Here is a 24729-nt window from a genome sequence, read left to right as displayed (position 1 = left end):
CCATTTCCCTATTTTTTAGGATATGTCTCCATGACCATGTACAATTTTGGGGAATTCTTATAAATGCTTCTATTTCTCAAAAGATGAATTCGGACCCAAAAGACCTACAAAGTATGGTTTCTATGATTGCACAGGTTCCAGATATGTCTTAAAGAAGCGGCGAGGTTCCATTCTTTACATTTCATAAACCCAAGCCTGCCCTCATTTTTGGGTACACATACCTCCTCCCAATCTATTCTAGCTTTGTGTCTATTCATATCAACTCCGGACCAAAGAAAAGCTCTCAACCTAGCATCAATTTCCTTCTGAATTTTGGAAGAAAGAATAAAGAGAGACGACCAATGAATTTGGATACTCCAAAGAATGGACTTAATCAAAATGATCCTCCCCGCACAGGATAAAAACCTACTTCTCCAAGAGGTAATCCGAGCAAAGATTTTATCCAAGAGAGGTCGACAATCCCCAAAGGTTAACTTAGAGGTAATAAGGGGTACACCTAAGTATTTGATGGGAAGAGTAACCTCAGCAAAACCTATCAAACTTAAGAGTCCCATCTTCTCATTGTCACTCACACCAGAAAGGAAGATATTGCTCTTATCGGAATTAGCATTGAATCCTGACCAACTTTCAAAGGTAATTAAAGCATTCTAAAGGAGAGATAGAGAAGTACCTTCGGCTTTAACAAAAAGCATGAGATCGTCCGCAAAACAAAGATGAGTCAGCCCCATTTTCTCGCATCTCCAATGAAAACTAAAGTTTGGATTAGGTGCCACTCTATTCAAGAGCCTCGAGAGAACCTCTATAGCAATAACAAACAAGTAAGGGGATAAGGGATCCCCTTGTCTTAGCCCTCTAGAGCTCCCAAAGAAACCCACCAACTCCCCATTGATGACTACCGAGAACCTAGGAGTAGTGATGCATTTGGATATCCAGTTGACAACTACACTTGGGAATCCAAAGTTCTTTAGGACTTGTAAGAGAAACTCCCAATTAACCGAGTCATAAGCCTTCATTAAATCAACTTTCAAGGCACACCTTTTCTCCTTGGCCGAAGCTCTTGGCATAACAGGATATTATCTATTATTCTCCTATCACCAACAAAGGCTGCTTATGCCGGGTCAATGAAGAGAGGCAAAGCACTCTTAATTCTATTCGCAATGATTTTGGTGATACATTTATAAATAATGTTGCAGCAAGAAATGGGCCTATAGTCCTTACACAAAGAAGCATTATCACACTTGGGAATAGGAGCAATTAAAGTACAATTTACCTCCCTAAGAAGCTTGCCTTCTTTGAAGAAGTCTTTAATGGCCATAGTCACATCTTTGCCCAACACATCCCAAGCTTTCTTTAAGAAATAGGCACTAAAACCATCTGGTCCAGGAGCTTTGTTATTGCCCAAAGAAAACATAGTGTTCTTGATTTCCTCATCCATCACTTTGGCAATCATCCCATTAGCCATATCACTAGTGATGCAAGGTTCAATAAGTTCCTGTAAACCTCGGTAATCCCTCACACCCCTAGGCTCATCAAATACTCTTTTAAAGTGGCTGACAATTTCCTCTTTAATGCTCAAAGGGTCTTAAAAAACCATGTCGTTATCACTCTTAAGCTTGGTGATTTTATTCCTATTCTTTCGGCCGTTCACACACTTGAAGAAGTAGCTTGTGTTCTAGTCACCCTCTCTAAGCCATTGCACTCTAGATTTTTGCCTAGCTAAAGACTCCTTAGCTCAACTTAAAGATTTAAAATTAAAAGCTTTAGCTTTTTCCTCAAGAATAAGGTTCTCTTCAAGAAGATTAGTGGCAAGATCATGCTGGACCGTTAGGAGGTTTTCTCTAGCTTCAATAACTCTTGCTGAGATATTCCCAAACTCCCTCTTGTTAAACACTTTCAATGCTTATTTGACTCTCTTCAGTTTAGTGACCAATTGATACGTAGGGGTACCCCTAACTTCTTCTTCCCAAGCCTTACTAACAATGCTAAAGAAATTTTCATGGTGAGCCCAAAAGTTGAAGAACCGAAATGGGATTTTCCTAGGTGAAGACATAAGCCCATACTTAACAATACAAGGAGAATGGTCCGAAATACTTGGGGGGAGGAAATTGGCTATGGAATTGCCAAACACACTGCCCCACTTTTCATTCACAAGAGCTCGATCAATCTTAGTAGTAATCCTATGTTCCCCTTCTCTCATATTACTCCAAGTGAAAAAGTTACCCATAAACCAAAGGTCCTTAAGCCTAGTCTCACTACACATATTATTCAAGTCCGAAACATAATTTCTCCACCTATAAGAACCCCTAATTTTTTCATGCCCAAATCTGATCGCATTGAAATCAACCATAATCACCCATGATATTTCCTCAAAATCTTGAGCTTTACCCATCAAGTCTCTCCATAATTCTTTCCTTTCCAGCGGACCATTAGAGCCATAGACAAATGAGCAAACAAAGAAGTAATTAGAGTCTAGAATAACAACCTTACCATGGATGGCTTGAGCTGTAGATTATATGACTTCGAACCTCACCAAACTAGGATTCGAAGCAACCCAAATTCTACCATTAGGGCAACACACATAGTTATGGATTACATCCCATCCCCCAAAAGTCAAGGACTTAGTAACCTCAAAATTTGGTTCACGAACTCTAGTTTCCAAAATACCACAAATTGCAATTTTATGGGAAGAGATTAGATGTCTAACCTCTTTTTGTTTCAAAGGGGAATTAAGACCCCTTACATTCCACGAAGCAAGCTTAATCATGGGACGGCTGGGCATCAGGAACTTCTCTCGCCTTCCTGGCTAATCTCCTCCCTTGGCTTTTAGAAAGACTTATGTTCCCCTCCGTAAGACCTTCCTTTTCATCAACTCGAATCAAATTTCCGAATCTCACAATAGTCAGTGAAGTAGACCCCATTTCACATCCCTCATGGTTTTCCACCAAGGGACCCCTAGGTGGGGTTACTTCTCCGCTGTTGTCACCAGCACTCAAAGCAATCAACCTTTTGCTTACTTCCAATCTCCTCTCTTCTATGTTAGGAACACTCACCCCATATTCATTCCCCTTAACACACTTACCCCTATCATTTTTTTTTTGTTCTTTTTTTTTTTTTTTTTTTTTGGGTAAGTCAGCTTTTATAGAAAGGGGAAAAAATGTACAAAAGGCCTAAAAGTCGGCCAGCCTACCTCAGGACAAGCCTTGGGTTAGGAGCAAAGGAACGATACTATCTAAGTCTACCCCTAATCTTCTCTTTTTCCCATTCCGCTTGTCAAAGGAATGGAACCAAGCAGAGATTAAAGAATACAATGAATCCCACCTACCACAGGACATGCCCTGGGTTAGGTTCAAAAGTATCAAAGCACAAAACCCATATGCATAAGCATTATCAAGAAGAATTCCATAAACATGGACATTAACAAGGTAGGGCCCCTTAATGACACAAAGACAAAGCACCAGATCAACACCCCAAGTCTTCCAATTGTCAAAGTAGCCTCTTCTAGCACAATCACTTGCCGAGATGTCATATAACCAAATCCCCTTACACGACAAAAAACCCATCACATAAATACAAACCATATAATTACTTCCCATGGGATGTTTTAAAAATAGACATGGGGAGACCCCATTTCTTGGCAAGTCTTCTATTGTAGGTATTCTTTATGATCTTGCTAAGGTCCATAGCTCTCTCCCTCACCACATTCTTGTTGAAGTTGTAGAGATTATGTGCATCCTTGCATTCCCCACCAAAAATCCGGCTATTACTCTCTCTCCAAATAGAGTAAATGATGGCTCCCAAACTTAGCTTCCCTAAAGAGTACTTTAGCTTTTTCTTCCTCCACCTACTAGCTATGTGCTCAACATAAACATTCCAAGGTCGGGTGACCTACCCAAGAGAAGAGAGCTCAAGGATTGGGTTCCAAATCCTTTGGGTGAAACAACAAGCAAATAAGAGATGATTGATCATTTCTTGCCCATGATTACAAAAACAACACGTATTGCTAGAAGCTATTCCATACCTCATCAGTTTGTCCCTGATCTGAAGCCGATCCTTACATGCCATCCATGTGATCATGGAGTGTGGTTGAATAGCTTTTGGGAACCATACAATGTGATGCCACTCCACTTGGTGTTGGTGCACACGAGTAACCTCCCAAGCCGATTTTATAGAGAACTTACCAGATGCATTAGGCTTCCAAACAACCATGTCCTCACCCTTCTTTGGATCAAAGTCGATAGAATCCTTCATGTCTATCAAAGCCCAAGAATTAGCCGTTAGCCATCTCCATCTTGTCCCATCCCAAATCTCACACACCTTAGCAAAATGATGTAGCCCCGAATCATACATAATGCGGCTGCCATATCTATCCTTGAGAGGGCCTCTTGGGTGCCAATTATCATGCCAAACATACGTTGCTTGACCATTTCTGATGATGACTTTGATGTGCTCTCTAGCTTCCATTCTAAGCTTCAAAATGTTCCTCCAAGCCCAAGAAGCATCCGAAGGTATAGGAATCTCCCAAAAGCTCTTCCTTGCCAAGTAGGTTGCTTTAATCCACTTAGCCCATCCGAAGCCACTACGTACTTGATTAAGATTACAAACATGTCTCATCATGGCTGCCTTATTCAAATCCTTAGCTCTCACAATCCCCAACCCACCTTCTTCAACAGGGACACAACCCTCTTCCCATGAAACTTTAGCCTTTGAGGTTTTCATGTCACTCCCAAACCTAGGAAAGCCCTTAACTTAGCATCAATTTCATTGAGGATCTTTGAAGGGAGCACAAAAATAGATGACCAATAAACTTGAATGTTAAAAAGAATGGCTTTAATGAGAATTACCTGACCAGCATAGGAGAGGAATTTGCTCCGCCAAGATTGAATGCGAGCCAATATTTTGTCCACCAAAGGTTTGCAATCAAGGGAAAGCTTTTTGGTAATGAGAGGGACACCCAAATATTTCATCGGTAGATTTCCTTCTTGATACCCAAGGATCGACAAAAGAACTTGTTTGCTCGCCTCACCCACCCCGGATAAGAAAATGTTGCTTTTTGAGGGGTTTGCTTCTAACCCTGCCCAAAAAGTGAAACGATCCAATGCTCTCTTGACAATGCCAATAGAGTTTTCATCCACGGGGCAAAAGATCATTAAATCATCTGCAAAACAAAGACGGGTTAGGTTTAACTCTTTGCACCTCCAATGATGCCTAAACGAAGGTTCCTTCATTGCTCTATTTAGAAGTCTTGATAGCACCTCCATGGCAATCACAAAGAGATAGGGAGAGATAGGGTCTCCCTGCCTAAGCCCTCTAGAACTGCTAAAGAATCCAGTTAATTCCCCATTAACGACTACAGAGTATTTAGGAGTTTTGATGCACTCCTCTACCCATCCAATAAACTTCAAAGGAAACCTGAGAAGCTCTAGAGCTTTAATAACGAAATCCCCATACAAAATCATAAGCTTTCATAAGGTCTACCTTCATTGCACATCTAGCCACTTTGGCCAACTTCCTGTCATAGTGGTGAAGAAGTTCTTGGCTCAAAAGGATATTATCCACAATTTTCCTCCCCCCCCCCCACGAAGGCACCTTGGGCTTTGTTGATGAACTAAGGCAAAACTCTTTTAACTCTATTGGCATAATCTTGGAGATGCATTTGTAGATGGTGTTACAACATAAGATCGGCCGAAACTCACTACAAGATGAGGGGTTTTCATTCTTTGGGACTAATGCAATAATGGCACAATTCACCTCTCTAAGCATCTTCCCAGACTTGAAGAAATTTTGGACCGCTTTAACAACATCATGACCTACAATATCCCAAGCTTTTTTAAAGAAAAAAGCTTCATAACTATCTGGCCCCGATGCTTTGTCTTTACTCATTCCAAAAATGGTCTCTTGAATCTCTTCTTTGGAAACCTCACAAATCATGGAGTTGGCCTACTCCTTCAAAATAGTAGGGGTGATAAGTTCCTCCATGCCCTCATAGGAAACACCTGCACTCTTTTCTTTTAAAAGATTTGAGTAGAAAGACACAAACTCCTCTTTGATTCTATCTTGACCACTTGTAATCGTGTCTTCCCCAATTTCCAAGGACACAATCTTATTTCTATTCCTCCATCCAGCAATCGATTTAAAGAAGTAAGAAGTGTTAGCATCCCTTTCCCATAACCATTTAACCCTAGACTTTTGCTCGGCTAATGATTCTTCGGTTTTTGAAAGCTTGACCATCTTTTCCACCTTAACTTTCTCCTCTTGCAAAAGAGCACCATCAACCAGATCCATAACAAGCCTTTCTTGGACTTGGGCTAGATCATCTCTTGCGAATTTCACTCTTTCCGAAATGTTCCAGAACTCCTTTATATTTAGTCTCTTCAGCTCAACCTTCAACGCTTTTAGCTTAGAGACCAGCCTATACATGGGGTTACCCTCCACATCCACACTCCACACTCTATCCACCATAGGTAAAAAGTCCTCATGCTCCGCCCAAAAGTTGAAAAACTTTAAAAGGGATTTCTTACCTTGAAAGTTCAGCCCACTGTCAACCACCATTGGACAATGGTCTGATATGCCCGGAGTAAGGAAGGATGCAAAAGAGTTGGGAAACTTGCTGCTCCAATGCTCATTACACATCACCCTATCAAGTTTGCAGCAAATCCTCCTATTGAGCTCTCCTCTGTTATTCCAAGTGAAGAATGGCCCAATGGCATTAAGATCATCAATATCAACTTCCTTACACATGTCATTAAACTCTTCACATTGTGAATTCCATTGATTAGAACCTCCCTTCTTTTCCCCTGCAAATCTAACCGCATTAAAGTCGCCATAATAACCCATAGCTCACGGTGGCTAATATTGGCATGGTGGATAAGCTCCTTCCATAGCTCCTTCCTTTCCCCCACACTATTCATCCCATAGACAATAGAAAAAAGAGCATGGAATTATCTTTCAAAATTCTAACCTTACAAAGAATTGCTTGAGCTGAAGTTTGGATAACCTGCACATGCAAAATATCTCAATCCCAACCCACCAAATTCTCCCCCTTTCACAAAAACAATAGTTCTCAACCATAGCCCAATTGCGGAACACCATTTTCCTAACAACATCCATATTATTCTCCCTAACCCTAGTCTCCAAAACAGCACATAAACTTAAATTATTGCTACTAATAAGATTCCTTACCTCTTTTTGTTTAATAGGGGAATTAAGCCCCTAACATTCCACGTGGCAACTTTAACCATGGTTATGAGGTAGCTTTGGTGGAGTTCTTGCCTTCTTTGCTAGTTTCTTCCTTTTATTCTTAGAAAGGCTTCCCTTTTCCTTCTCCAATCTTTCCTTTTCATCCACGCGTACCAGGTTCCCAAACGGTTGATAAATTGGAGAGCTAGTTCCCATGTCACTGTCCTCAAATGTATTCAAGAAAACAGCATTGGTAGTTAGAGTTCTCTCCTCTCTATCCTTATTGGCATTCGCAGCTTCCTCCCCCAAAACCGCTCTACCCAACTTTGTTTCATTTTCCTGCCCTTCCTCAATACCATTCCCGCTCTTCCTTTCCTCCCTATCAGCAACATCTCTCTTTTCCTCACCCTCTTCGAATAGCACCACAAATTGGTTCACACTCTCACAAGGTTTAGGGGCCTCACCTTCCTTTTTTCCCTCTACCCTTTGCTGACTTACTTCCCGAGGGACACTTATATTCTTCTTGCTAGCAACTTGTCTCCATTCTTCCACATGAGGAGAAGTCGGCTTTTTGGGTAACAACGGTTCGGTTTCCTTAGGAGCCCAATGATAGTTTCTTTGGATATGCCCAAACGTTTTGCACCAAGCATAGGTCAATGGCTTCCATGCATACTCCACCTTAACTAATGCAATCTCACCACTTGGCATCTCTTGCTCAAATTCCTCCTTAAACTCTGCCGAAGAATCCATCTCAACGCACACTTTAGCAAACTCAAGCCTTTCACCCGACTTGGTAATATTGTCCATATAAAGAAGGGTGCCTATTACACTTGCTATATGGCTTAAACCCTTGGGGGTCCATAACTCAAGAAGGATACCATAGAATTTCTCCCATATGGGTACCCCAGTAATCCCATTCATGCCCAACGACAAATTAGGAGTCCATAATTTCAAAAAGAAAGGCTGCCCTCCTATGAACCATGGACCACCCTCTAGGACATCTATTTTAGTAACCTCATTTGGGAACTTGAGCAAATAGCCCCCATGACCATATGAAGTGACCCCCACAGCTCCAAAACGACTCCAATTTCTATCAACATAGCTGTTTACTTGGTAAAACGGTAATTTCTTCCCAAGGAAAAACCCGACTAGATAATTACTCCATTTTTCTACTCCTAAAGCCGCAATTTCAGTAAGGATTGAAATTCTAAACTTACTACCTTCCTTGCTCATATTTGGTTTGACATATTCAAGGGAAATATCAGACCTCTTTAAGACAAGAACACTTGTCCAAACTCCTTTTTCCTCCCCTTTTAGTCGTTTTTGATCACCACAACCATTTGGCTTCTCAATTCTATTCACTCAATCCACCACTTTGCTTGGGAGAGAAGGGTAATCCTTAGAAATCTCCTCAACCTTCGCTGCCACATTTTCATAAAATCTCCCCTTTCAGTCAGAGCAGCTCCCTAGCTTCGAATTGAACTCACCTTTAGCCAATGGCACATCATTCCGGCCTGATTTTTCTATAGCAATAGATGGCCCTACATCCTCACGGCCTTTATCCACACCATGGAAGATTGTGTCCTGCCCATTTTCAACTACCCTAGAAGAAACACGGATACCCTCCAAAGCACTCTTGGATTCAGCACAAACAGCTCCTCTATCCACCCAAATAATTTCACCTTCTTCAAATTCAAAATTCCCTCCATTAATAGGTTTCACCAACCGGACTTGGACAAACTCTCTATTAGAAATGGTGGCCCCTTTCAAGACTCTAGTAGGCCCCAAAGCACCATTCCTAACACTTTCAATTTTCTTTTCCTCAATGTTTGGATACTGCTAATTCAAACTAGAGCTTTTCCCACATTCAGTAGCCCCCATGGGTGGCAAGGAAGAGAGGTAGTACCCGATGACGTGGCACCTAGGGTGACGTGGCACACATGGGGGGATGAGGGATGACAAGGCAGTAAGGTGGCATGACAAGCGTAAGGATAGGATGATGTGGGGATTTGTTAGATAAAGGATAAAGGCAATCACAATAACCAATAGGAAGAGGTGAGGTGGAAAGAAAATCACTTATGGAACTTGCTATTAACCAGTCCAAAGGAAATGGATAAAGCAAAATCCACCAAGCCAATAGGAGAAAAGGAGAATCTTAGCCAAAGATAAAAGGGGAAAGAATTCAAACAAACAACCACACTCACATTCTAGAAAAGGAAACCAAGACCAGCCACACTAGAAAAAATCCAGCCAACAAGATGAACCAAACTCCGGCAGCATAACTACAATCGCCAGCCAACAAGAAAAACCAAACTCCGACAGCATAACTACAAGCTCTAGTGACAAGCACAACCAGCCCAAAAGCAACACCCTAGCAATAACAAGAAGCAAGGACGTTGAACTCTCCCAAATAAAACCAAAAAGCTTCAGCTTAGCAGGATGAAACTCTGGCCAAGCAAGTCCAACTCCGGCCAACAACACTCCTAACACCAACCTACACCACATAATCGCACCCAAACCAACCAGACTTTCCTCCCCAAAACATACCCACTCCAAACAGTTGCAACAACCTCTCACCACTCAATCAGCAACAAAACTAACCAGAAAAAAAAAAATGAAAAAATGGAGGATGGCTAGTTAGATGAGAAGGAGGTGTTTACTGGTAAAGGTGGAGGATGGGTGATGAAGGTGGAGAGATGTAACGACTCCATTCTTATAAAAACATGCATAGTAAAAGTACATGTAAAAATAACATAAAAAGTTGGGCCCAAAATTTTCTTTTATTAAACATATGTATTCTTTATACAAATATATACAAGATTTGTAACATATGTGAAAACTATCAAAATAGGGTGGACAGTGTAGCCATTTCTCTTCGTGTGCCGATGTCCATCCGACTGTGTCCTCATCTAGAACCTGCAAAACATAGGGAACAACTGGATGAGCACAAACAATGCTCAGTAAGTAAACCCATCTACTCAAATATCCCCGTAACTCTCTCTCTCTAATTCTTTCCCTACCATTTATTGACTCTTCTCTTATACAACTCTCTATTTCCTCTTTCTCATAACTCTTTTATACTAACTCTCTTTCTAGTAAGTCACGGCCCCATCTGACCGGAGGCACGGCTGGGACTCGCTCCCACTCCCTGTGACTTCTACTCATTCTAGCCGATCGGACTTGGTTATGCATGGATTCGGAACCTTTGGCCATGTGAGTGCATAGAATCTCTCGGGTAAACTCGGGTATAGCCTTCATCCGCATGTACTCTACGGGCTACACCACTTCTCTTTCTGATACTCTTGCCGCTCTCTCTATGCGGCGTACATGCGGGAATACTCTACCCGTACTCACAGGTTCCCCATCGCACAACCTACTCTATTCTCTTATTAAGCACTACTCTAGCTTTTACTCTATAGTGCTCATTCTCTCTTTCTCTTTACTCTTAGAGTAGTCTAAACTCAAAAGTCTCTACTCTTTCTCTACTCTCTTTTCTAGTGCATAAGTAAAGCATAGTTAATGCACATCAATGACTCATACTCATTAATGCATTTATGAAAAGTAACTATGACATGTAGCAACAATTAAGGCTTTCTACCCTTACTTATGATTCTCTTGAGCATTTCATCATACAACTCATGTGCATAAACAACTCTACTCTAACTCTAACTTTTCTCTTTTCTTTAATCAACCAAATGGGAGAAAACTCCCTCATAAGCTCTAAATTTCCTGTCAAAAGAAAAACACTTCCATAAGCTTGCTCAAAACTTCCTCCAACTTCTATCAAACTCAACCCAACATCAAGCAAATAAAACACTTCTCATAACTCAATCATAACTACTAATCTCATTCAACAATTTAATGATTACACATATATGTATATAACTCTACTCAAAAGAGTTCTTAAATCTCAACTTAGGTTGAGTTTACTTACCTTATGATAAAATAGCTTCTTTAACACTTCTCTTTTCCTTGGGAGCTTGCCTTTTCTCTACAACTTAACCAACAACCACAACATGAGACTCTAATCAAAACATAATAAAACTCTCATCTAAAGCAAGAATCCTTACCTTAGGATGCTTTAGATTAAAACCCTACTAAAAGTTACTCAAAAAGGCTCTTGGAAATCCTTGGAAGATTGAAGGAATTTGAGAGAGTATGGAAAATGAAGGAGGCGGTGGAATGGGAAAAATGAAGAGTTCTCAAAGACTAAACCCTTTTAAATAACTCTTAACAACTCATTCTTCCCATTTTGCCCTTGCTCTTTCATGGAAATTCCATCCATATCCTTTGATTCCTTACAAACACACCCCCATACTAACATATTCTCCATGAAATTTCCTTACATTTTACTCCCCACTTTTCTTGCTAATTAGGGGTAGAATGGTCAAATTGCCCTTAGGGAAGAGAATATCTAAAACTTAACAAACATTTTGGTTAGACTGTCGCCGCGGCGAGGAAGCTTCTGTCGCCGCGGCGAAATTGTCCAGAATGTTTCCCCGTGGCTTCAGCACCTCTTCGCCGGGGCGAAGAAGGATCTTCGCCGCGGCGAAGCTTGGCACACTGAACTTCTTCTATTTTCAACCAATTCCAGGGCAAGTATTCAACAAAACACTCAAACAAAGGTCAACCAAACAATATTACCAAGAGACCAACTCAAATAAGAGCAAAAGAAGAAACAACAACTACGTACCTCAAGTGGGGCGTTACAAGAGAGGAGAGGAAAAAGGATGGAAGGTGGGCTGTTTCACTAATCCTAGAGAGAAGAGAGAGCATTTTCTCTTACTAAAAAAATTACTAGTGGTCAAAACTACCCCTATCATCACACGCACCTCGATTATAAACCCTATTAAGATCAGCCCCGCTAGGAACATTTACCCCACTCATTTCATCCTTATCTTGCCCAAACCTATCTTCAACATTCTCACTACCCTCTTCGCCATCTGGTTCCCCATTATCCAGCCTATTGCTCGAACTAAGAACCACAAATTGATGAGTGGAGGGTTTTGTTTTACTAACCGTGTCTCTTGACTCATCAATGGGCTGCTCTTTTTTGTGGCTAGAGCTCTCGCCCACATTCTCTGCTTGCACAACCAAGTCCTTTGATACATTTTCCTTCCTCTTGGTCACCATTAGCCATTCTTGAGTAATGTTCAAGTTCTTGTTCTTGATGCTTTCCTTCTCAATTATAGGGGCCAAGTGATAATCCTTCAAATTGTGCCCAAAAGTTATACACAAAGGGCAGGCCCTTGGTTTCCAAGAATACTTCACCCCTATGTTCACACAATCACCATTTGGGAGCCCTAGTTCCACTGAATTCGAGAATGAAGAAGCTGTGTCAATTTCGACACAAACTCTTGCATACTCCAATCTATCTCCTACATCCATGATGTTATCCATGTAGAGAGGTTTTCCAATAGCGCTCGCAACATAGCTCAACCCTTTAGTAGTCCAAAACTCCAATGGAACTCCACTAAATTTGACCCAAATCAGCACACTACTAATGCCTTCACCTGCCATTTTTAAATTCGAATGCCATTTTTTTGAGGAAAATGGGCTGCCCCCCAATATGCCAAGGGCCCCCTTCCAAGGCCTCATCCCTAGAGCTCTCTTTATCAAATTTCAGAATAAAGCCCCCAACCCCATTTGAGACAACACCAATCTTGCTGAAGCACTTCCAATTCCTGTCGATAAAACCCTTCGCAAGAGAGAATGGCAACCTTCTACCAAGGAAGAAACCAACGAGACAATTTCCCTATTTATCCTTCCCCAAATCAGCAACCTCCTTAGGGGATATAACCCTTATCGTCCTCCTATTATCAAGGATTTTCGGTGCAAAATATTCCATTGGAGCACTAGATTTTGAAACAAAAAGTTTTCTCCAGGATGCAATATCGACTGGCTTTAATTCCCTATTCACCTTTTCCCTAAAAGTCCCACCTCCACTCACCGCTTTCTCGCCACGCATCATAATTGGAGGCACCTTTGAATCAACTAACACATTCCCACCACACATTTCCACACCAACCTTATCAATCACTCTTCCACCTCCAACTTGCTACTTCTTAAACACCCCACCAGGACTCTTTGCCTCACTTGTATACAAAAAATTCACAACAAATAGACCAGTGGGAGGCAAAGTATGGCTTTGGGAAGGTTTGGGAAGTGGAGGGAAAAAATTGTTTTTTGGTGATGTGGCAGGGCTGTGACGTGGCAATCTGACATGGCATCTTGGGGCATGTGGCAAGATGAGTCAGCTTGAGATTGATGAGGTGGAGGGGAGAGATGGATGATTGGTTGGTGAGTTGTCATAATTTGAAGTAAAAGAGATAAGAGATAAGGAAATCAAAGGGGAACCAATAAAAAACAAGTGAGGTGACAAAAGAGCTAATGAAACAGCCTATTAACCAGTCCAAAGAGAATGTGGATAAGAAAAAATCTCAAAAATCCAAATGAGCCAATGGGAGAGAAGGGTACCAATGGATAGCAATTGAAGGGATTCAAGCTATCTCACTCAATTAGTGAACAACAACAAAAATGGCAGACAACTCTAGCCAAACAATAAAGCTCTGGCCAAAGAAGCACCCACACTCCGTGACCAGCAAGAATCCAGCAGCAACAGGCTAGCCCACCAACCCACTCTACATTTTCAGTCAAAATAGAAACACAAACAGCCCCTTTACTCCTACCTCACTTAACTCCAGTAACCAGCAAAACTTCGGCCACCCTCCTCCTTCCTAATCCTGCCAAGCCAAGCGGCAGCCCACACAAACCAGCTCAACCACAGCAGCCACCAACAAGCAAAAGAGAAGACAGGAGAGGCCCAGAGAGCAAAACAACTAAGGTGCTTGATTTAAACCCAAATAAAACCCCCAAACATAGCAAAGAAGAACTGAAACATAGAAAACGAAAAGTTTAACAAAAATAGAAAAACAAAGTGCAGGTTTGTGAAAGAAAATGTGAAAACAAAAGTAAGGAAATGATGAAGCTCTCTGGTTAGAGGGACAGGTGATGTTTAATGGTAAAAGTGGAGGATGGAGGTTGAGGGTGGAGAGAGGGGTGGTGGGTGGAGAAGAAAAACATGGAAGGAGCACTGGTTTCTAATCCTAGAGAGAAGAGAGAGCATTTTCTCTCACTAACATGAACAGTAACTTGGTTGGCATCGTTTAAGATTTAACATGATCAATGTTTATGATTATGAATTTATTATTAATGTATTATTGTAATTATGCCATGTGCTAAGGTTTACCCATTAGTTAGATGATCTTTGAAAGATATACATCATCATGATGTTAATGCATGATTAATGTTATGAAATGGCATGAAGATGCAATGTAATACAAGTTTTAAGATGATGTATGCGAGCAAGAGGTAATGTAAATGGATTGATAATCCATAGATGAATAAAAAGTATTAAGCTCACCAAAATATGTAGTTACATGCCATAAGATGGTAGAGATGCATATAGACATGATGGGAAATGAGTAAGCATATCCTCGTATATCGGTTGAGGGAAGATGAATATATGCTTTAGATGTTAAATAACGCGTAAGCACGCCTCTATATGCTATGAGCTCTAGATGAATTTGAGGCTAGATGATATGAAGTTGTAACGCCCCACTTGAGGTACGTAGTTATTGTTTCTTCTTTTGCTCTTATTTGAGTTGGTTTCTTGGTAATATTGTTTGGTTGACCTTTGATTGAGTGTTGTGTTGAATACTTGCCCTGAAATTGGTTGAAAATAGAAGAAGTTCAGTGTTCCAAGCTTCGCCGGGGCGAAGAAGAATCTTCGCCGCGGCGAAGAGGTGTTGAAGCCACGGGAAGCTGCTGGACAGTTTCGCCGCGGCGACAGAAGCTTCCTCGCCGCGGCGACAGGCCAACCAAAATGTTTGTTAAGTTTTAGATATTTTCTTCCCTAAGGGCAATTTGACCATTCTACCCCTAATTAGCAGGAAAAGTGGGGAGTAAAATGTAAGGAATTTTCATGGAGAATATGTTGCTATGGGGGTGTGTTTGTAATGAATCAAAGGATATAGATAGAATTCCCAAAGAAGAGTAAGGGCAAAATGGGAATGCTTGTGTATAAATTTCATTAAAAGGAATTAAGTCATTGCAAACCCTTCATTCTTCTTCTCCATCGCCACTCTCCTCTCTTGCTTCCTCTCAAATTCTCTTTCTTTTGATCAAGGAGTTTTAAAGGGCTTTTGGAGTGATTTGGGGTAGAAAATCAACCTAAGGCATCCTAAGGTAAGGATTCTTGCTTTGGTTGTGAAGCTTTGTGAGTTTTTGTATATATTGAATATTGAGGGTTTTTGTTCTTTTGTTTAAGAGTAGAGAAAAAGTCAAGCAAACCAAGTGAAAGGAAGAGTTAGTGAAATCTCTCCATAACAAGGTAAGTAAACCCCAACCCAAGTTGAGATTTGGGAATTTTCTTGATTAGGGTTTTGATAGCACTTATGTATGTGTGTTATATACATGTTATATGCCATGTTATTGAGGCTTAAATAGAGATTTCTAGTGCTTTGTGATTGTTTATACCTTTCAAATATAAGAAGTGAGTTGTGGGTTGGAAAGGTAGTTTGAGATGGAATTGAAGGGTATTGAGGAATCCTTTTGGAAGTGTCTTTCTTTGGCAGGATATGTGGCTATGTGAGGGGGTTTCTCCCCATTTTGGATGGTTAGAGAAAGATTTAGAATTATTGTTATAGTAGAGTTTTATTATGCACTTGAGTTGTTTGATGAAATGCCTAATAGAGGTTTGAGTATGAGTAGTGAACCTTAATTCTTGCAACATTGCATGTTGGCATTTCATAAGTGCATTAGTGGAGATGAACCATCCATAGGCATTAATTGTGCATTGAGAAGTGACCTAAGAAAGAGTAGGAAACTTTGTGTATGCACTTGCTCTATGAGTAGAGAACTTTGTGGATGCAACTACTCTAAGGGTAGAGAGAATGAGAAGTGCTAGAATAGAGTGAATGAGAAGAGTATTAGAAATGGGTTGATGCTTTGTGATCATCACCCGACAGTTATGAGAATCGGGTTGATGCTTTGTGATCATCACCCGACTAGCCATTAGAAATGGGTTGATGCTTTGTAATCATCACCCGATAGGTAGTAGAAACGGGGTGGATGCTTTGTGATCATCAGCCGGTTAGTTATTAGAAAAGGGGTTGATGCTTTGTGATCATCACTCGATATTTATTAGAGATGGGTTGATGCTTTGTGATCATCACTCGACAGTGATTAGGAACGGGTTAATGTTTGGTGATCATTACCCGAAAGTCATGAGGAACGAGTAGGTGCTATGTGGTCTCCACCCGATAGTTATGAAAACCGAGTAGGTGCTTCGTGATCCCCACTCGGTAGTCACTAAGACCGGGTTGGTACTGTGTGAATTCCACCCGATAGTCATGAAGAGTGAGATGGTGCTGTGTGAATGCCATTTGGCCGTACCTCCGGTAAGATGAGGCCATGACGTTTAGTAGGAAACAACAGAAAGTGTGAGGAAAGAATTAAGAGTAATACACACGGGGATAGACAGATAGAGGGTTTTACTTATTGAGCATTATTTTGTGCTCACCCTGTTATTTTCCTTTGTGGAAGTAGGATCTAGGTGATGATGCAGTCGGAAGGGCATCAGCAAGCGAGGAGCAATAGCTACACTGTTTCCCCTGTTTTGTCTTTTAAAATTGCATTTTTGTAAATGACGTTCTTTGTGTATAAAAGACGTATGACTTATAATAAAAAAAAGAAAGTTTTTGGGCCCATTTTCTATTGTTATTATGCATGTATTGTATTAGTTTACAGCAGTTGTTACAGAAGTGCTTAAGACGCTAAGAAAAGTCCAATCGGCTACACATTAAATGCTTCATATGCATTTAGTTGCACTACATGAGTTATGATGTTATTTACATCGTGAGATGATTTATACTCATGTTAGATGATATTTAGATGTTATCTTTACATACTTAATTGTATGTGTATACATTGATGTCTATATAGCCATGGGATAAAATGATGAACGACATATGAAATAGAAAAGAAAAAAAAATAAAATAAAAAGGGAGGTATCCCTAGATGTAAAAGATAAGTGATGTGTTAACAAATATGTTTAAATAAAGGTCAAATAGCACATGTAGAATGAAACGGATTATTCCTTACTGAGTGATTAGCGCTCACCCTTTTATTGTTGATTGCTTTGCAAGTAGACCAAAAGCAAAGGATGCTAGAGACAGCGGGGCTACACGTGAGGGGAGATGATTTATTGTCATTTCGATATTTTTATCTTGACGTAAATAATGTAAATGATAAATATTTGTGAAACACCTTTGGAATCTTCCACCCTATAAATATGTCCCAATTGTGTATTGTACTGATAAATTCTTAAAGTTTTGAAATTATATGTTTGGATCCTGCATGACATTTTATATGCATGTTTTGGATATTATTATTATTATCCTTACACAGGTTTGTTTTCTAAATACAACTCGTTCTCCAAACATGTGTCCCCGGGATTCTCATTGAGGGATATTCAGAGGATACCTGATTGGAGAGGGGTTTTAAAATGCCGGACCCTTAGGAGGTTTTCTCTAGCTTCAATAACTCTTACTGAGATATTCCCAAACTCCCTCTTGTTAAAAAATTTTAATGCTTCTTTGACTCTCTTCAGTTTAGTAACCAATTGATACATAGGGGTACCTCTAACTTCTTCTTCCCAAGCCTTACTAACAATGCTAATGAAACATTCATGGTGAGCCCAAAAGTTGAAGAACCGAAATGGGATTTTCCTAGGTGGAGACATAACCCCACATTCAACAATACAAGGAGAATGATCCGAGATGCTTGGAGGAAGGAAATTGGCTATGGAATTTCCAAACACACTGCCCCACTTTTCATTCATAAGAGCTCGATCAATTTTAGTAGTAATCCTATATTCTCCTTCTCTCATATTACTCCAAGTGAAAAAGTTACCCATAAACCGAAGGTCCTCAAGCCTAGTCTCATTACACATATTATTCAAGTCTGAAACATAATTTCTCCACCTATAAGAACCCCATATTTTCTCATGCCCAAATCTCATCGCATTGAAATCACCCATAATCACCCACAGTATTTCCTCAAAATCTTGAGCTTTGCCCATCAAGTCTCTCCATAATTCTTTCCTTTCTAGTGGACCATTAGAGCCATACACAAATGAGCAAACAAAGGAGTAATTAGACTCCAAAATAACAACCTTACCATGGATGGCTTGAGTCGTAGATTGCATGTCTTCAAACCTCACCAAACTAGGATTCCAAGGAACCCAAATTCTACCATTAGGGCAGCACACATAGTTATGAATTACATCCCATCCCCCAAATGTCAAGGACTTAGTAATCTCAAAATTTGGTTCACGAACTCGAGTTTCCAAAATACCACAAAGCTCAATTTTATTGGAAGAGATTAGATGTCTAACCTCTTTTTGTTTCAAAGGGGAATTAAGAACCCTTACATTCCACGAAGCAAGCTTAATCATGGGACGGCTTGGCATTAGGAGCTTCTCTCGCCTTCCTGGCTAGTCTCCTCCTTTGGCTTTTAGAAAGATTTATATTTCCCTCCTTAAGACCATCCTTATCATCGACTCATATCAAATTTCTTAATCTTACAATATTCGATGAAGTATACCCCATTTCACACCCCTCATGGTTTGGAAGCAGTGTTGATGCAACAAGGGAAAGTCATTGCCTATGCCTCCAGACAATTGAAAAATTATGAAAGCAAAGGTCCTACCCATGTCTTGGAATTAGCAGTAGTGGTTTTTGCTTTGAAGATATGGTGACACTAGTTGTATGGAGTGAAATGCAACATATACACTGACCATAAGAGTTTGAAGTATTTCTTCACCCAGAAAGAGTTGAATATGAGACAGAGGACATGGTTAGAATTACTGATAGACTACGACCACGACAATAGATACCATCTAGGGAAAACTAATGCAGTAGTAAATTCCCTTAGTAGAAAAGTCTCTTTATCTCATATTACTGTACAGAGACAATTACAGTTGGAGATCCTCCAAGAAGGAATTGAAATTGTGATCAAAGGAGGATGGGCCCAAATGGTGATCAAACCCACTTTGGTGGAGGAGATCAAGATGAAATAGGAGAAAGATGATACCTGAAAGGTAATCTGCCAATGGATAATAGAAGGTAAAGAGACAGACTTTAAAATAGTCAATGGGGCATTGATGTTTAGAGATGGAATATATGTACCTCAAGAAGAAGAACTAAGGAATAAATCTATGTTAGTCTACATCAATGGACCTCTGCTAGTCTTTGAATGAGATTTCCAATGATATCTTATAGGCCTTCTAACTCTTCCCGGGTCAAAAGTTATGGTCGTCTGAATCAAGAATGCTCATTTAAGCCCTTTAGGCTTCACGCACAAAATTATGACGTCAAGCCTGGTCCATGAATTTGTTTGCTAGATGTTCTATGTTAGTCCTCATTGATGTGCTCTGAATGAGCTTTCCAACGATATCTTGCAGGCCATGTAATTCTTCTCGAATCAAAAGTTATGGCCGTCTGAATGGGACATACTCATTTAAGCCCTTTGGGCTTTATGCACAGACTTCTAACGTTCAGCCCACTCCATGAATTCATCTGCTAGACATTCTACATTACTCCACATTGGCAAACTTTTGACGGGCTCTGAATGAGCTTTCCAATGGTATCTTACAGGCCCTACAACTCTTCCCGAATCAAAAGTTATGGCCGTCTAAATAGGGCATGCTTATTTAAGCCCTTTGGGCTTTATGCATGAACTTCAAACTTTCAGCCCACTCCATGAATTCATCTGCCAGACATTCTATGTTAGTCCACTTTGATAGAATTTTGACGGGCTCTGAATAATCTTTCCAACGGTATCTTACAGACCTAGTAACTCTTCTCGAATCAACAATTATGGCCATCTAAATGGGACATGCTCATTTAAGCCACTTAGGCTTTACACACGGACTTCTAATGTTCAGCCCATTCCATGAATTCATCCGTACACATTCTACGTTTGTCCACATCGATAAACTTCTGATGGGCTCAAAATAAGCTTCCCAATGGTATCTTACGAGCCCCGTAACTCCTTTTGAATGGCTGTCTGAATGGGACATCCTCATTTAGGCCCTTTGAGCTTTATGCACATACTTCTGACATTCAGCTTGCTCCATGAACTCATCCCCAAGATGTTCTACATTAGTCTACATCGATGGACCTCTGATGGGCTCTGAATGAGCTTTCTAACTGTATCTTACAAGCCCTGTAACTCTTCTCGAATAAAAAGTTATAGTCGTTCGAATGGGACATGTTTATTTAAGCCCTTTGGGCTATATGCATGAACTTTTGACACTCAGCCCACTCCATGAATTCATCCACCAGACATTCTATATTAGTCAATGTTGATCGACATCTGACGGGTTCTAAATGAGCTTTCCAACGGTATTTTATGTTGGAGCAGGTGCCCTAGAGCCAATCAATTATTGTAGAATTGACTCTTTGTAATAATGTTCATTTATCAATAATAAAAGGCATCTTATTCTATATCACGTAAATCATTATTATTGCAATATGTATTGATATATGTCCTTAGAATGGTAGAACCGTGACGAGGGTATCAAGTGTTTCAAATCTTGATAGTGAGAACCCTATGAGCACATATGGTGGCCATTCTAGAAATGTCCATAGCCCCAGTATTATTTTGAAGTAAGGGCACAGATAATACGGTAAGGCTATCATAGTGTTGAACGACTCTATCGAACAGTAGTGACTGATCTCACTTGTCAAGTGTAACGCCCCACTTGAGGATTTTTAGAGGGCTTTTGGAGTGATTTGGGGTAGAAAATCAATCTAAGGCATCCTAAGAGTGGAGAAAAAGTCAAACAAACCAAGAGAAAGGAAGAGCTAGTGAAATCTCTCCATAACAAGGTAAGTAAATCCCAACCCACGTTGAGATTTGAGAATTTTCTTTATTTGGGTTTTTTATAGCAATTATGTATGTATGTTATATACATGTTATATGCCATGTTATTGAGTCTTAAATGGAGATTATTATTGTTTTGTGATTGTTCATACATTTCAAGTATAAGAAGTGAGAAAGTGGGTTGGAAAGGTAGTTTGAGATGGAATTGAAGGATATTGAGAAATCCTTTTTGGAAGTGTCTTTCTTTGGCAGGAATTATGGCTATGTGAGGGAGTTTCTCCCCATTTTGGATGGTTAGAGAAAGACATAGAATTATTGTTATAGTAGAGTTTTATTATGCACTTGAGTTGTTTGATGAAATGCCTAATAGAGGTTTGAGTATGAGTAGTGAACCTTAATTCTTGCAACATTGCATGTTGGCATTTCATAAGTGCATTAGTGGAGATGAACCATCCATAGGCATTAATTGTGCATTGAGAAGTGACCTAAGAAAGAGTAGGAAACTTTGTGTATGCACTTGCTCTATGAGTAGAGAACTTTGTGGATGCAACTACTCTAAGGGTAGAGAGAATGAGAAGTGCTAGAGTAGAGTGAATGAGAAGAGTATTAGAAATGGGTTGATGCTTTGTGATCATCACCCACATTTCTGAGATCGGTTGTGTTCGTGATCATCACCCAAATAGTTATTAGAAATGGGTTGATGCTTTGTGATCATCACCCGATAGTTATTAGAAACGGTTGGATGCTTTGTGATCATCACCCGGTTTGTTATTAGAAAGGGGTTTATGCTTTGTGATCATCACCATATTATTAGAAATGGGTTGATGCTTTGTGACATCACCCGATAGGATTAGGAACGGGTTATACTTTGTGATTGTCACCTGAAAGACATGAGGAACGAGTAGGTGCTTCGTGGTCTCCACCCGATAGTTACAAATCGAGTAGGTGCTTCGTGATCCTCACTCGATATCACTAGAACGGGTTGGTGCTGTTGAACTCCACCCGACAGTCATGAAGAGTGAGATGGTGCTGTGTGAATGCCACCTAGCCGTACCTCCAGTAAGATGAGGCCATGACGTTTAGTAGAAATAGAAACAAACAGAAATAGTGTAAGGAAAGAATTAGAGAAATACATACGGGGATAAACAGATAGAGGGTTTACTTACTGAGCATATTTTGTGCTCACCCGTTATTTTCCTTTGTGGATGCAGGATCTAGTGATGATGCAGTCGGAGGGGCGTCGGCAAGCGAGAGCAATAGCTACACTGTTTCCCCTGTTTTTGTCTTTTTAAAGGCTTTTTGTAAATGATGCTCTTTGTGTATAAAAGACTTATTACATATATAAAAAGAAAAGTTTTAGGCCCATTTTCTATTGTTATTATGCATGCATTGTACTAGTTTACAGTAGTTTTGTACATCAAGGTTGTTTGGTGATAACCTGGTGCAACACATGGGTGCTTGCTGTAGGCGATTACCTCACAGCAAGTTCACTGGACTGACCCACAGAGGATTCCTATGGATGGTAACCCTAGTGTCTATGGAACAATCCTCTAATGAATGTGGTGCATGTGATCCTTAGACTTGAGACCACCAGAGCACCTTGTGCACCGATTGGTGTAGTTTGACACTAGCCAATGCGTTCTTTTCAGAGCTGTCAATACGTGTTGACTGGCTACATCAGGAGTGTATCAAGACTATGGTGGATTGACAGAGGATTCATCACTCCCGGTGGGAGAAAGTTATCTCACGGCGCAATTAGTCATATGGCAATGACACTAAAACTGTGGCCACAGTGGATTGAGTTGTTGCTCTATCCAGTTCATAATACGGGTCATTGGTCCAAACTGAATAAATAATATCGAGAGTAACCAAAGGTTGACACTATTTCTATGCCTTCGCCTCGTCGAGATAACGTATGATAAAGGATCGAATTGTACGGTAACCATATCGTTGACAGGTAGCTACTTTGCTGAATCCAAATCTATCGGGTGGCCATATGCCTTGCTAGGGCCATCTTTCTGTGTATTTGAGACAATTAATTGGTGTTAATCGTGATACTATACACTACCGGTATGATGAGGACCTATGGGTCACACACATAAGATAATTTAAGAGCCAGAAGAAAGAAGGGCGTTTTCGTCTTTGTGGGCGAAAGGGTATTTTGGTATTTTTATGTGCAATTAAATTTGCTGAGGTCGAGCCTTATTTAATTTGTTAGAAAAATTAAATAAGTAAATTCCGTTTAAATATTTGTTCGCATATATTTAAATAAATTATCATTATTGTTAAATGTTAATATATATATTAAATATATATTAATTGATTTTTAATTGAGATAATGATGAATTAAATTAAAATATCTAATTGGAAGTGTTTGGCAAATATGGAGGTGTTTGGGTTAGAGCCCAAGCCCATTCCATATGGGAATAGGGCAACTTAAATTGGACTATAAAAGAAAAGTGTTAATTGAAAATATGTGAGAATTCATTTTATTCATTTTGGTTATTTTTCATTGAAAAGAAAAAAACTCTGCAGCCCTAAAACACTCTCACTCTCACGCCACTTTTGCTTTTGCAAAGAACCAAAGTTCTTCTTTGGTTTGTTCTTCTTGATTTCTTAAGGCCAAGGAGGATCTAGCAAATCCCTCCTTGGTTCTTGTTGATTGTCTTCGTGTGGACCTCTACGGTTCGATCCTACATTTGGATCGGTAGCAAACACATTCAGAGACAATATTGGTGAAGCCTCCAAACGTGGGTATGAATCTAAACTTTAGATTTATTTTATTTTCTGCAGATTCTTGATATTATACATAAACTGTAAAATTTGTGCCTTGATTTTGGGCTTTAAGGAATGATCTACGGTTGTATAAAATTTTGTTTTCCGCTGAGCAACGGGGTCATTGCCTAACACATTGGAAACCTCATTCAGAGCCTGTGAAAAGTCCGTTGACATGGACTAATGTAAAATGTCTAGTGGATGAATTCACGGAGTGGGCTAAACATTAAAAGTTCGTGCATAAAGCCCAAAGTACTTCAATTAGCATGCCACAATGAGACAATAATAACTTTTGATCCGGGAAGAGTTACGGGGCCTATAAGATATCGTTGGAAACCTCATTTAGAGCCTGTCAGATGTCCATTAACGTGGACTAACATAGAACATCTAGCAGATGAATTCATTAGTAGGCTGAACGTCAAAAGTCCATCCGTAAAGCCCAAAGGGCTTAAATGAGCATGTCCCATTCAGGCAGCCATAACCTTTGATCCGGGAAGAGTTACGACTCTTGTAAGATGCCGCTGGAAAACTCATTCAGAGTCCATCAGAAGTCCTTCAATGTGCACTAATGTAGAATGTCTGGTGGATGAATTCAGGGAGTGGGCTGAGCGTCAGAAATCCATTCGTAAAGCGCAAAGGGCTTAAATAAGCATGCCCCATTCAGACAGGCATAACTTTTGCCTCGAGAAGAGTTACAAGGCCCATAAGATACCATTGGAAAGCTCAATCAGAGCCCGTCAGAAATCTATTGGCATGGACTAGTATAGAAAATTTGGTGGATGAATTCACGAAGCAGGTTGAATGTCAGAAGTCCCTTTGTAAAGCCCA

At 40.2% G+C, this 24729-nt stretch overlaps 2 protein-coding genes across 2 annotated transcripts; both read right to left on the bottom strand.

Annotated features, from left to right (window-relative positions):
• Window positions 1-5937: 5937 nt before the first annotated feature.
• LOC116129393 lies at window positions 5938-6834 on the bottom strand. The gene has a single exon (XM_031415139.1). The coding sequence runs from the start codon at window positions 6832-6834 to the stop codon at window positions 5938-5940; it is 897 nt and encodes a 298-aa protein (XP_031270999.1).
• A 10876-nt stretch (window positions 6835-17710) lies between these two features.
• Window positions 17711-18709, bottom strand: LOC116129392. Its single transcript, XM_031415138.1, has one exon. The coding sequence runs from the start codon at window positions 18707-18709 to the stop codon at window positions 17711-17713; it is 999 nt and encodes a 332-aa protein (XP_031270998.1).
• Window positions 18710-24729: the final 6020 nt, after the last annotated feature.

The sequence above is a fragment of the Pistacia vera genome, unplaced genomic scaffold (genome assembly GCF_008641045.1).
Source record: "Pistacia vera cultivar Batoury unplaced genomic scaffold, PisVer_v2 Contig211, whole genome shotgun sequence".
Taxonomy (NCBI): Eukaryota; Viridiplantae; Streptophyta; class Magnoliopsida; order Sapindales; family Anacardiaceae; genus Pistacia; species Pistacia vera.
The sequence above is the reverse complement of the archived record's forward strand: the minus strand, read 5'-3'. Positions and strand labels throughout refer to the sequence as shown.

What these genes read in the sequence shown, in the direction of transcription:
- LOC116129393 (XM_031415139.1), bottom strand. Translation starts at nt 6,834, where the DNA reads ATGGGTTATTATGGCGACTTTAATGCGGTTAGATTTGCAGGGGAAAAG.
- LOC116129392 (XM_031415138.1), bottom strand. Translation starts at nt 18,709, where the DNA reads ATGCCAAGCCGTCCCATGATTAAGCTTGCTTCGTGGAATGTAAGGGTT.